Source organism: Gymnodraco acuticeps, unplaced genomic scaffold (assembly GCF_902827175.1).
Source record: "Gymnodraco acuticeps unplaced genomic scaffold, fGymAcu1.1, whole genome shotgun sequence".
Classification (NCBI taxonomy): Eukaryota; Metazoa; Chordata; class Actinopteri; order Perciformes; family Bathydraconidae; genus Gymnodraco; species Gymnodraco acuticeps.
This window is the reverse complement of record NW_022992253.1, coordinates 108,228-122,532: the sequence shown is the minus strand read 5'-3', so window position 1 is coordinate 122,532 and position 14,305 is coordinate 108,228. Positions and strand designations below refer to the sequence as shown.

Sequence of the window (14,305 nt, the reverse complement as noted above, 5' to 3'; positions counted from 1 at the left end):
GCTTACTTTCTATGCTATACAACAGTATACCTAATCAAAAACTGAAAATAATCCTGCTTTACTATATTATGTAAAAGTTATTTGCTAACATTCCCCTTAAGATCTGTCCAGTGTTTCTACTTAGGAAAACACTGTTGTCTGTTTTAATACACACTTCAAAAAACAATGCCTGGAGGAAGACCAGATGACACTCTGAGCCAATGAGAGTTCATACAAGAGTAGAGACCCAGCGCCCGACGGATCTAAAGACGCTGCATTTGTTTGGCCTCTTACCTCGTACAGAGCTGGTCTGACTAGCTGTCTGCAGTCCAGCTCTGGTTCTGGATCTTTTCCCACACTGGGGACAGGAGGAGTCTCCTGATGGAGGTCGCTGCTCCCAGTATGAGGTGATGCACTGTCTGCAGAACCAGTGTCCACAGCTGGTAGAGACTGGATCCTTCAGTACCTCCTGACACAGAGCACAGCTGGAAAGCTGCTTCTCCACAGGAACAGGACTTGTTCTCTTCTCTCTGTGGAGATTAACACATCCTTTATAGCACTTTACATTAGAGGAGCTGATTCTCACCAACAAGGTGGACAATTCTAGTTTGATATTTAAAAAATGTCTATATCTCTATATAATATATCTTAGTGATCAGGTATAGTTTACACTTCACATTATTATGAAAGCAAACAGCATCTTGTCTGGATTCATCACCCAGAGGAGCACATGTTCACTCAGACACATATCTACTAAGACACACCAAGCTGTATTAACCACTAGGGCTGCACGGTATTGAAAAAAACTGACATCGCGATTTTTTTCCCCCCTGCGGTATATATTGCGTTTTTTTTAACCTGTTAAACCCCAAAGTCTCGGCGGGTACTTTACTTTTTTTTCCACCACAGTGTCTCAGGGGATCGTAATATTTAAGAACCTATTAATGTGTTATACCAGATTAACAGAAATAATCTCAGCTAACTGACGATACAAACCATTTTTACCAAAACAAAACACAAGTCTCATAAGAAGCATCTAAATGACCCCTGAGCGAAAGATGCTAACGCACTTTGGCACAGAACTCAAGATAAAAGTACCCTTATTACTTATCGTAGCTGCACTTACAAGATATCCGATTAAAGCTGAGGTTCCACAGATTATTTAGGTATATAGTATCATCACTGAGTGATCTGAACTCGGACAGGGGAAGCAAACACAGACATCACAACACGTACCTTTACGGAGCTTCTAGGAGAGATGTCTCACCGTAGCTGTCAATCTGATCAAAAGACGTGTTCAATGGCATTAAAACGAGAAAGAAAAAACGCGGCTGAATCGGTTAATCCATAGGTTTTTAACGTCTCTGTATAAAAAATGATTTAATTTATAATCCATAATTCCATTTGTATGTAAATATCGCAGAGCAAAAGTTAGCTGCTAATGGTAGCTACCAGAGTGGCTGCTGCTTCCGGTCTTGGCAATGCGGAAGTCTCACACACACATGACCAAATAAGGAGTGAGAGTGACGCGTAGCCAAAACCGGAAGCTGCATACACTCTGGTAGCTACCATTAGCAGCTAACTTTTGTGCTCCGATTTTTACATAAAAATGGAATTATGGATTATAAACAATTGCTTCAAAGCCACAGATACATTATCAACCTATGGATCAACCGATTCAGCCGCGTTTTTTCTTTCTCGTTTTAATGCCATTGAACACGTCTTTTGATCAGATTGACAGCTACGGTGAGACGATCTCCCGTAAAAGCTCCGTAAAAGGTACGTGTTGTGATGTCTGTGTTTGCTTCCCCTGTTGCGAGATCGGATCGCTTAGATACTATACTTAAATAATCTGTGGAGTCTCAGCTTTAATCGGATATATTGTATGTGCAGTTTCGATAAATAATAAGGGTATCTTTATTTTGAATTCTGTGCTAAAGTGCGTTAGCAATTTTTTTTAAATGAATAAAACCGCACGTCCCTGCGGTGTGAATACCGCGAATGTGCATACCGCGGTTATCGCCATGACACGGTATATCGTTCAGCCCTATGGTGCACTATAGCATTATAAACACAATATACATACAATTTGCTGTCAATTAATTACAATAAACATAGCATTAAAAGCACAGAGCATAAAAACATTTCAAATGTTTTCTGAATGAGACCGGTTTGATTAAAGCTAGGATAACATTGTAGCTGCTCCATCAACACTCAGAATGACTTCATGTAGTCATAAGCACAGCACTATATTGTTATTACCATAGACATTCTCTGGTTTAAACCAACCCAGTCTCACAAAAAAACGTGTAATAACTAAGTTGGTCCACAACTTGGGACGTAGTATTTCTACAAAAACTAAGCGCAAACTAATACGTTTGCGCTGTGGACCAACACTATACATTGACGGGGAAGGGGGTAGCAATAAAGATAACACCATTAAACAGTTACAAAACATAACAGAAATAATATCGATAGCAGCCTCCCTAGCAACCACCTTGGTAACAATGAAAACGTTGTATAGACACAATTTCCTGAAGTAATCTTCGTAATAACTAGCAAACTAAAGATCATGTACATCCACTGCACACATAATCTGAAATAACAACTCATATTTCTCGCATCAAATGACATCAAAACGCATTTTAATGGCCAAACTAACCTTAAAATAGGCATTTTCCACCGAGAATAAAACGAAGGTCGGCCATGTTTTTTTTTTTCTGCAGGGAGAAATGTGAAGATCACGTGACATAGACGCCAGCCATTGGAATGAATGGTGAAAAAAAACTTAGGGATCTTACAATTTCAGAGGCGTTTTTGTAGAAATACTACGTCCTACGTTGTGGACCAACGTAGTTATTATACGTTTTTTTGTGAGACTGGGTTGCTTTAAACAGGTACATTAATAACCCTGATTTAATATGAGGTACTGTAGAGCTCTGTTTTCCTTTCTGATTTCCCTCCGACCGTCAGAGACCACAGGAGCAGAATCTCAACACTGACAGGTTTTTGTAACAGACCGTCACAAACTTTATGCTCAAGTTGAAATGTTTCACGCTGCACAAATACGCAGGTGACATACATTTCACTTCTTCACTTCATTCGTGTTGCCAGGCAGGCAAGGATATGGGACTTTTCATTGACTCTACATGTCATCTCTCAAAACTCTGTTATATGGTAATGCTAAACACAACCAGCTCACCAGGTTAACACTATTATTAACATCTTAAAAATACACATCATAAACACGCCCAAGTAGTAAATTAATGTTTTCGACGATATATTTTGTTTTAAGAACAGTTTTTATCTATATTTTTGCAATTCAAAACCATTTAATGCCACTGACAATGATAATGCAATTGCATCTTGAAATATCCTTAAAGTGGACCTATTATGCTATATTGGAAAAATATATTGTAGGGCCATACCTATACAAAACATTTCCGTGAAGTTTTTTGGTTAAAATACCAAACAGATCACCCATTGTAGCCGTGCCTCTTACTGCTCATACCCCTCTTTTGCAGCCCTGTTAGAGAAACGCGAATTTTGGGTCCTTAGCTTTAAAAAAAAAAAAAAAAGAGGAGGCGGAGCTAATGCCTGATCAGAATTCTACCGGAGATAAAGTTAAATTCTGCTGTGATAAAACGCCATCCTGTTCTAAACCACATCAAGGATTATCTCTGAAACAGTATGGAGCTCAAATGCTTTTTCTCTTGGAGGTTTATCACAAGGCGAGTTCCTTTTTTTATTTCCTGCTTTTCAAACACATGTGCTCTCCAGTACAGGTTAGCTCTGAGTGTTAGCGAGGCTAGCTAATGTAAACAAAGACGAGATTACGTCCAAAACACGTCAGGCATTGTTTCTAGGGATGCACCGAATATTCGGCCACCGAAAATTATCGGCCGAAAATGGTTAAAAAGGCCCTTTCGGCTTTCGGCCGAAAGGGTTTTTGCACCGAAAAAATATCACCGAATGTCAGAACAGGCTACGTTGGTAACCTAACGTGTTGTTGTGATGACGTAATAAAGACGCGGCGACCATGCTCGCGGCTAGCTCACAGGGGGGGAACATTGACCTTTGTCATCGAGATTGCCCTGAGCCTTTAACAAATCGTATTAAATAATGTGATGACAGACTGTAAACAGAATAGCTGACATTTTAACAAACTAAATAACTCAGTTACCTCTAATCATTAACCCATGTTTGTATAATGTAGTTAACTCCGTGTGTTGCTGCTAGCATACATAACACCTGACGTGGAAACGTTACTCGTGGATGGGGCTACAGAGCTGCTAGAAAGACGGTCGAACCCGGTACATTCCTCCGTCTGCATGCGGTGCACTTTTGCTAAATGTTTAGACAAATTGCTCGTGCTTACATGCTAAACTCTTATTGCACTTATGGTAACAAGTATTCTCCACATCGAGACGGGTACAGTTTAACCACACCTCGGAGCGCGTTCTCTCCGCCATCTCCGCAGTGTGCTCCGCTGCATGTAGCAGCTGCGTGTGTGTAAACTGCCCCGCCCCCTCGCACACAGACGGGGGAGAGAGATCTCGTCTGATCGAAAATACATCATAGACGCATTTGTTGTCTTTGCATATTAGAAACGAGTTGGCGACACTAAGACTGCGATATAATGTTTTTTAGCAATAATACATGACATATATAAATGTACTGTATGCATTCAAAAGTGCTGAATAAATGTTTTATGGACCCATAATAGTGATTATTATTTAAGTGAAGTTTTGCCATAATCATGTCTATTTCCATAATCAGGTAGCTGAACAACATTGGTAAAAAATGTATACATTATATATATATATATTTCTATTAATCATTTTCGGCCTTTCGGCATTCGGTTTTCGGCCAACTGTTTCCTATTTTCGGTATCGGTTTCGGCCAAGAATTTCCCATTCGGTGCACCCCTAATTGTTTCTGATAGCAACTTTCTGTGAGTCCGCTGCTGATTTGACGTCATATCGGCAGCAAATCTGTATCCGCTCGTTGTACCCCTGTTTTTAAAAGATTTGGGTACGGAGGAAAAGAGAGAGGGTTTTATTTTCTGACGCTGCGTGAGTTCCCCGACGCACCGGGGACACATATTTATATACACATATATAAAAGACATCACAAAGTGCATTTTGCATGATAGGTCCCCTTTAAATAATGTTAGCTTCCTGTACTCTACTGCTCACATGACATTATTAAAGAACAGTTGAATGATCAGATAAAAAATCTGAATCCTCTTCATGTCAGTTTACAGTAGAAACTCTTACTTCCTGTCTGAGGGTCCAGGTTCATCACTGAAGTCTCGAGGTTCCTCTTTAGACCCGTCACTCTTCAGAGATGTGTCCTCTTTCTCATCTTTTAAATCACTCATCTTCTCCCGTCTGAGAGATAAACCAGTAACATTGGACACACACACACACACACACACCCGCACACACACACACAAATACAAACACACACACACAATATAATAAGTCACCTGTTTCAATCATACAATTATAAACTTGGTAAAAACACATTAAAGAGCCTGTGACAGCATCCCAACAACTGTTGTGCAATGAAATATTGGGCTACTAGTAATCTCGAACCGTCAGTTTAAAAAAGAAAAAGTGATACCGTTCCGTTAAATATCAATAATTTCGAACATCGTGGGGAAATTCCTTCGACTCATTTTGAAGTTTTGGGGGAAGCCGGAAGTGACGTCAATGCGGGAACGCTTCACTGTGCGGCGAGAGAGCCAAACACGGACAAAGTGTGTTGTCATGCGTAGAAATGGTGAATTACTGAGTTTAGGCACGTTAATAACGTTTTAATGAAGTTGACTACAGTATATTCATATTTGTCAGTGCTTTCATGTCAATTCGGCGAACATAGACATCAATTATCGTGGTGAAGATGATGATTACATTAGGATTACAAATCGATAGTGAGAGCTACTGAATTTCCTCCCGTAGGATGTGATATAAAAACAAATCGATTATTTTTGTAGTTGTAAACTCAAGTGGATGAAACTACATTTATTAGTGCTTTCATGTCAATTCGGCGAACATATGATACATTAAATGATCGTGAGAATGATGATTAAAAATTGTTTGTTTGAGCCGGTCTGCATTTCCTGATGAGAAAACCAACCGATGCTTTTTGTAGTTGTAGTACACCAACATGGATTAAACGTGTGTTTTTTCACCACAATGTTGGGGAAATTAATGGATAAAATGCACGGATTATTATTATTATTATTCCCACTCCGATCGGGACACTAGGTCCACCGTTTCCCCGCAGCGAGGCTCCCCCCGTTGACAGTTTACCTGGGCTGGGTGCAGTGGCGGACTGGCCATCGGGACGAATCCCGATGGGCCGGTACCGAAGTGGGCTGGTCGGATAAGTCACTAGCACATCCCCCATAGGCGGCGCGTGAGGCTCAGGTTTGGGAAGGCTAAATAACTTTTTTTACCTGACGCTGCCCGCCTCCGGCGTCTATAGAAAAGAGATCAACTCAGTGTGCGGAGTTTAAATCTCTCAAGTCATATTACAGGATAAAGGAAATACAGTTTAAACTGCCGTATGCGGAGAAGACGCCGACGTGTCACACTTATCATTCATATCATATCATCAATCAGATCATTGATCATATAATATCATAATATATCATATATTTCCTTATCTGAGTCAGCTGAGCCGTATCAGGCCGTGCAACACTCACAGTGTCACATACTGTATGCAGAAGTATTATTTTTAGCAACACATTATGTTGACGAAACACTCGAGTCAAATGTAATTAAAGTCAGATCCACTCGTGTCTTAGACGTGAACGCGCTCTCAGCTGGTGAGAGAAACCCTGGCTTGATTTACCGAGTTGATAACCAGCGTCGTAGGACCGCTTAGCGAGATCTCGTTTGTTAGTTTGTTGTTGTTAGTTTGTTTGTTACTCAAACATATCCAGGGTATGTTGAACTGGCTTCGTAGTACACAGGGCACAGGTGGCAGCAGCGCTAATGTCAAAGACACAGACATTATATTTGTATTTTACCAGGATGCAGCGACACAAATATTTACATATTTACATTTACTATCTACAGCACCCGCCGCCCCTGACATCCCCCACTCCCCCCGTTGACAACTTACTAGCGGTACCGAAGTGGGCCGGTCGAGAGTCCCGGGATGATTTGTAGTCCCATTCCACCACTGGCTACATGACCGTATGATCGCCCATATTGACGCACCTAATTCCTAAACTTCTAACAGATACAACATAAAGCGATCCTTCAGCTTCATACGAGCTCTCAGACACGTTCAAAATTAAACTGTCATCGCTGTCTGAGCTTGCTGCTGTGTGCGCCATCGTGCGTTTACATGCAGATGCTGGGATCCTGAACGGTGCAGCTGGAGCGCTGTGCCCGCAATGACGTCACACATAGTTTGGCGGGACTTGAAGAATCCCCGAGCAGATCCAGGAAATGGTCAACATTGAAGGGCAGATTAATGGTTATCAAAGTACAAATATCCAAAATCAGTTCAGTAACGGTTTTCAAGGGGACAATATTTACTCAAATTGATAGGTTTGGATGACTCGTGTCACAGGCTCTTTAAATGAGTCAGACTTCAGACGTAACTCTGAAGGCTCAAAAACCAGGAAATAAAAAAAGCTCACAACATTTGAAGAGGTCTCGTTGGACTCTAGGAAATATATATATATATTTATGAACACATTATGTCTCACATCCAGTATAACAGAGTAAATAATGAGTTAAAAAGTAGATCATGGTGTTAACACTCACCCTGTTGTCCTACTGCTCTGTTGAAGTGTAAAATGGCATCTGGCAGTCTGACTCACTTTCTCACTTTCAACATGCCGCCCTGTCTGCAGCTCCTCCCTTTGTTTAACCCTTTATGTAACCTTCCAGAAACAGAAACTATAATAAGACTTCAGAGAACAATAAGTTAATGAGAAAAAGTGGATCATACTACTAATAGCCTATGATTTGGGGAAATGTAACCAGTACAAGCTTTACTTTTCCCAATTGTCAGAGGTCTATATCTTCACTATATAAAATCACCTCATGCATCCATGTCACTGAGCTCATCTCGGCTCTAGTGACATGTCACAAATGTTTGGCTTTTTTGAGTAGGGACAGTATTGATAATAAGAGTGTGTGCTTGTCAGTGTCCTCTCTGTTCCCTCTGCGGTCAGGTTGCTGCTGAGCTAAGTGTGAACAATCCAAATAAAGGCAGAACCCTGAGGTGTGAGCTGTCTCTGATAAACAGATCAGATCAAAGTTGAGCGTTGCAAGAGAAGGAACTGGCAGGGTTTGGTGAAGATTTGTGATCAATAAGAGAAGATGATATCTTCAAAACGAGCTGGTGATTTTTCAGAATAAACAGTGCAACATGTTTTCACAGGGTGAGGAGTGACCAGTGGGAATAAACAATATACTCAACAGCATGAGGAATATATCTGAAGTTACTTCATGCAAAAAACAAGCGCAAGATGTGTTTATCATAATTGATAAATGTTGATTATTTCTTACTTCTCGGTGTTTAGATTTGGTCTGTATTACTCTGAAGACATTTACAGATATTTTAGGGCAATTTTAGTTGTACTACACTTGAGAGGGACATATTATGGAGTCAGATTTGGGTCAATATTCTTGCGCGCAAAACAAGCTACTCACGAGCGGAAAATGTGCTTTTACACGCGCATGAAATGACCCTCGCGCACAGATTAAACCCCCGCGAGCAGAGACAGCCCTCTTGCTCGCTCGCGGGAGTGTCAGAAATATGGAAAGCCCGATGTGCCACTATTCACCCGTTTATTTCACCCGTTTTTTTGTAAGAACGCGCGTTTTTCGCGCGAAATTCACGTGTTTTAAACCCGTAAAAAACGGGCATTTTTTAATATGATAATGAGCCCCACCTTCTGTTTTGCATAGCCAGTCAATTTAAAGTGTGTGCAACCAATCAGTGAAGAGTTAAACCAGACTAAAGCAATCTGTTGATGAAAAGTTCCTGTAACCTACCCCATTGTGAGATTTATATAGATAGATAGATAGAAATAATAACAAATAATCGTAATAATTACATCTAAATTAAACATTTACAGTAAATAATATAAAGTATAAACATAGCATTTGAGTGTTGTATGTTTTTGTAATAATGGACCAAGAGTCTCTTTAAATAAAAGATGATGATGATGATATCTAGTCACAACTTCATTATTGTTATTCATACTTTCTGTTATGTAGTTTATTAATGTTCCCGTGCTTTCAGTTTCCATCCAGTAATATAATCACAATGCTATTTTGAGGGTGTGTTCAAAACAATCTATGTAATGCAACTTGCTGTGCGTACTGCTACACCTACTATTGGGGAATCTGATGTATGTTGTAATGTTTGTGCTGGAGCCGCTTCATCCAAAACAGTACTCCGGTTAGAGAGATGACACCTGACGGGAAATACAGTCTCAATTGGTACACACTGTGAATATGAGAGGGGGAAATGTGTAATAAATGCTTTTTAGACAATTAGAAATATAAAGTTAACTCAACTAAAGTTGTTCAGTATTTTTTTATTGTCAATACTATTACTGCATAACTAATATCTCACATCTGAAGGTTTAAAGAAAAGGCAACTTAAAATAAAGATTGGTCTTTCAATACATTTAGTTTATTTTGTCGTTTGAATTGCTTATCTAAAATCAAGTAGCTATAACTGGTACTTATCGTTTTAAGATACAGTCCGGTTATAATAACTAACTAGCTAATGTTAGTGCCTTGCCTTGCCTTGCCTAATGTATCTTAGCTTGAATCAAATGTATTTAACGTATAATTAAGTGACTGCAAAAGACAAATAACTAATGTCATGCAAGAATATTAATCTTCGCTTGATTCCAGTGTTGAATTTATATATATTACATATACTGATTTATATGTACAGTCCATGGTAAAAACCCATATATACAAATATCTAGGAGCCAAGTGCAGTACAGAGACAGGGAGGCAGATATCCAGGTCCAAACAAAAAGCAAGCTTTATTCTAACAGCAGGCGAGGTAGTAGGACAAAAGTCAAATTAACTAACACTGACAAGGGGACACAAGGAACAGGAGCCGAGGCACCTGCAGCCTTGGCTGCTGTGCTCTCAGTGTTTTGTCTCCCTGTTCCTGCCTGTTGGCGTCAGCTGATAGAGGTGTTATTGTGCTTTATCTTGTTATGCACAATGTTGATTATTCTCTCAGAACTAGCTAAATACATGGGTCTGGGGTAAAGATCTTCAGCACATTTCTTGTGAATTCTCCGGCCGACGCACCAAATAAACCATCAGTGTTGCCATCAAAGTTCCTCTCCCCGTGTCTCTCTGAGTCTCCAATGATCCAGAAGTTTCCATCACACTTTTCAAATACCTATTTTTAATTTGAATTAATCATTGTACTTTTCAAAGTGCAGTATCAAAACCTCAGACCCAGAGTTAGCTCCATATGTGTTCTGTTTATGGACATTTGATTAGCCCAAATTGATCTGTTATTAGCATGACATAGGCTACCTTTGCACAAGGCTTTCTCCGTCCTGTTGAGGATGTTGACATTCTTCAGAATGGTCTAAAATGCGGTCCAAGTTCTGGTTCATCCTTTGTTGCAGTTCTAAAAGTCTTCTCCACATTCTGCCTTCGATTCAGAATGTTCTGGTAGAGTGATCAGTAACTAAGCCGTGCGTCGGTACAGTTATAGCCAATTATGATATTATACTCAGTGGCGATTGGCCCATAGGGGCCGCCCTCCCATATATATATACTAGGGCTGTCAAGTTAACGCGTTAATAACGCGTTGATAACGCGTTAACGCAAAAAAAAAAATTAACGCCACTAATTATTTTAACGCGAATAACGCATGTGTATTTTTTTTCCTCGGCCGCCCCGTAGTTTCAGAGCGCATCGAGTTTAAAATACCATCTACAAGCTGATGCTGACAGCCCCGCTCCTGTCGCCCGCTTGTGGCAGACCACACTTCCACGCTCACCGGCAGGCACCGACTGGCCATCGTGAGGACCGGGAGGGTGTGTGTATGTGTGGCCCGAGCGAGCGAGAGAGAGACCTTACGTGTATTGTTGTTGTTAGCATCTGGTGCTAGCTAGCTGCGCTAACGGATATAAGGAGCTGTTTAAATGAAAACAGAGGAGCGACATTTCGCCACAACTGCGCCGAGCACTTGACTTTATGCAGGAAGCCAGACAGTGGGACATTGTACGAAAAGTCAGCACACTCAGCACGGATAGTGCGCAACATGATTGCAGCGTCCAGGCAGCTCCCGTTCGAGCCTTGAGTTGCACATAGCTCCAACGATCCATCACACACACACACACACACACACACACACACACACACACACACACACACACACACACACACACACACACACACACACACACACACACACACACACACACACACACACACACACACACACACACACACACACACACACACACACACACACACACACACACACACACAATTTGTATTGTATTATTGTATGAGAGAGGTTCCAGGTTGAATTGAGGCAGATATTTGTAATGTTCAGAGGTCGTTGTGTTTAATATTCATGAGAATATTTGTCATGGTTCAAATGATAAAACTCTTTCTTCATTGTGTGTTGTGTATTCAGTCAAGCGGGTTAAAATTACAAAGCACTTCACATTTTATTAATCGGCCTAATTTTACCTTACCAGTGCAGTAATAAAGTAATCTGTAGAAAAGCACCGTATTTAGGTTAGCCTTCAGAGTAAGGCTACATTAAATGTTATAATATTCATCGTGTCCTTTCTACTGTATATGCAGGGGTGCACATAACTGGTACGCAGGTACGAATGCCCGGCAACAATCTGAAATGCGTACCGTCACTTGTGTCACAAAGCGCATTTGCGTACCGACGTACTTGTGAAGCTTTTCCAGAAGACGGTTAGATCACCGGAAGACAGAGTCGGTCTCCGTATGCACAGACAGGGCTGCTGTTAACGTCGGTCCGTACAACGGAATTGTGCCAAAACTACGCCAACCGGCTGCGGAGGGAGACTCCCCCCCCCCCCCCCCCCCCTTCACTGGAGAACTGAGCTAAAACAGCTGATCACAACGTTCACGCTCTGTGGTCATGAAGTACTCCACTAGCACCCCGCTGCCAGCTGCTCCCCTTGGGATCCGAAAGTGGTGTATAGCCTGTACTTCAACATCAACGAAAGTGCTCGATATATGCTGTATTGAACCAATAAACTAACACAAACTAACTGTATCACTAAAACATGATAATGATGATGGTGATAAATAATGCATCTAACGTTCCGCTGTTCATTATAATAAAAAAACAGAGCATTAAACAAACCATCAGCTCTTACTTTGAAATCATGCGGAAATGTCGTCATCAGCAGGCCATCACATGGTTTCCGAAAATCACCGAGTGACACGAGTAGATTTTTGCGGAGACCGGCGGAAAATATGTCTCAAAATTCCGTGTGTGTAAAAAGACGATCCACAAGCAGAAATGTGAGATCCACGACCACGAGCAGAGATTTGAGATCCGCAAGCGCATTTTTGGTCGACAAATACAAAATTGATTCACAAATGCCTGATCGAAAGTTGTAAATGATATATTAGAGATATTCACAGATCTTTTTTTATTTGTAAAAATATTTAGCGTATTTGCAGATCCGTTTTACACTTCCACATTTATTTGTGAGTTTGCAAATCTTTTAAACACATTTGTGGATGGTGTTTTACATTTACAAATCACATATTTACACACAAATTATTTTTATGTTCACACAAATAATTATGAGACATATTTATGCCCATACATATACCACGTGATGACACGTTAGGCTCGTGTTGTGTTCAAGGACCCGTGGCTAGGAAAAACAGGCACTCGCTTGTTTAATTTTTTGCGGTCTAGATTTCTTTAATTTTTTGCGTGTGTTTATAAATTACCTCGAGGGCCGTACCAAATGGTCTCGCGGGCCGTATGCGGCCCGGGGGCCGGAGGTTCCCCATCCCTGCTCTAAATGTTAATGTGACTTTCTCAGATGTTGCATTTTGATAAATGGGTCAATTTGGATTAATCAATACATTGTTTGGTAATTATTTTCATACATATCCTTTAAAAAAAAGGACATGTATGAAAAAAGTGTATGCTCAGTTTTACAGTCAGGGCAAAGGAAGATTGGAAAATGCCTTCATAGAAAAGAACAGTGAATGATTAGTGATCACATTAATTAGAATAGAGACTCTCTGAACAGTTCCCTCTCTGTTCGCTCTGTGGTCAGGTTGCTGCTGAGTTAAGTTTGAAAATAACAATGAATGCAGAACACTGAGGCGTGAGCAGCTTCTGTCTGATATACAGATTAGAAAAAGAAGAAGACTGCTTTAAACTCAGAGCGTGGAAATATAACACTGAGGTCAGAGAGGAGAGAAGGAACTAGAAGGGTTTGGTGCAGAGGTATGATCCATAAGGGTTCAGTCAATATGTTATTACTTAGAATAAGAATATCTCTCTAAATCACTTAAACTTAATACAAACAGAGCTGGAGATTCTTGAAGTCGTCTTAAGAAAAAAAGCAAAATGTTTTCAGAGAGAGGATGGAACAGTTATGCAGACACTATATTGTAACGCTTGTAAAAGTGATAAGCAAACTGATATTGTATGCAGATGATTAGAGCAAAGGACAGCGGCAACAACAAGATCTTCAGAATATCCATCAAAAAACTAGGAACGTCTTTGAGTTTCTACAATTCTACACACAATTAAATTTTAAATGTTTCTGCTAGGTTTGACTTTTACACAAATCCATCCCACTTATTCCCACATGAGACCTGGTTTAACAAGTCCCACATTTCCCAGAATCCCCTCTGTTCATGTGATGAATGTAAGTGTAGAAGTACAGTACCTGACACAGAGAGCAGGAATACAACTAATCCACTCGCTGCTGCAGTTAGACTCATAGCTGCTCCTCTCATCTCTGTGAGACTATAAAACATGTCAGATTAAATAATGTTCACAGGAGGTATACAGAATCATTACATAAATAAACTGTTTCTACTTACAGTGAAGGAGGAACGATGTGTTGAAAGATGCCTTTCCTCTGTCGCAATGAGCAGAAAACGGATATCAGGCTGTTAAAAGATTTCCTTCCTCTTTAGACGATTAATATGCACGATGAGCCAAACCCCAGTAACACCCACTACACAGCAAAGTGTGGTTGTTTAACAAACAATACACTTTTCTTAAACTAAATAAACTCTGGGTAAAGACCCGTTTAGCTGCCTATACTGACTCC

General features: G+C 40.5%; 1 protein-coding gene across 4 annotated transcripts in view; it reads right to left on the bottom strand.

The window, feature by feature from the left end:
* Positions 1-14,105, bottom strand: part of LOC117540286 (NACHT, LRR and PYD domains-containing protein 14-like) — a 47,255-nt gene extending 33,150 nt beyond the window's left edge. The window contains exons 1-5 of one of the 4 annotated variants that reach the window (XM_034206883.1): positions 14,073-14,105; positions 13,916-13,995; positions 7,770-7,888; positions 5,259-5,372; positions 274-509 (exon numbers count right to left, since the gene is read on the bottom strand). In XM_034206883.1, coding sequence (XP_034062774.1) covers positions 274-509; positions 5,259-5,362 — 340 coding nt within the window. In that variant the 5' untranslated portion in view covers positions 5,363-5,372; positions 7,770-7,888; positions 13,916-13,995; positions 14,073-14,105. Of the gene's footprint in view, positions 1-273; positions 510-5,258; positions 5,373-7,769; positions 8,674-13,915; positions 13,996-14,072 lie in introns of those variants that run through there. The other 3 variants (XM_034206881.1, XM_034206884.1, XM_034206882.1) reach the window with 3 other exon arrangements.
* Between the last annotated feature and the right edge of the window lie 200 nt (positions 14,106-14,305).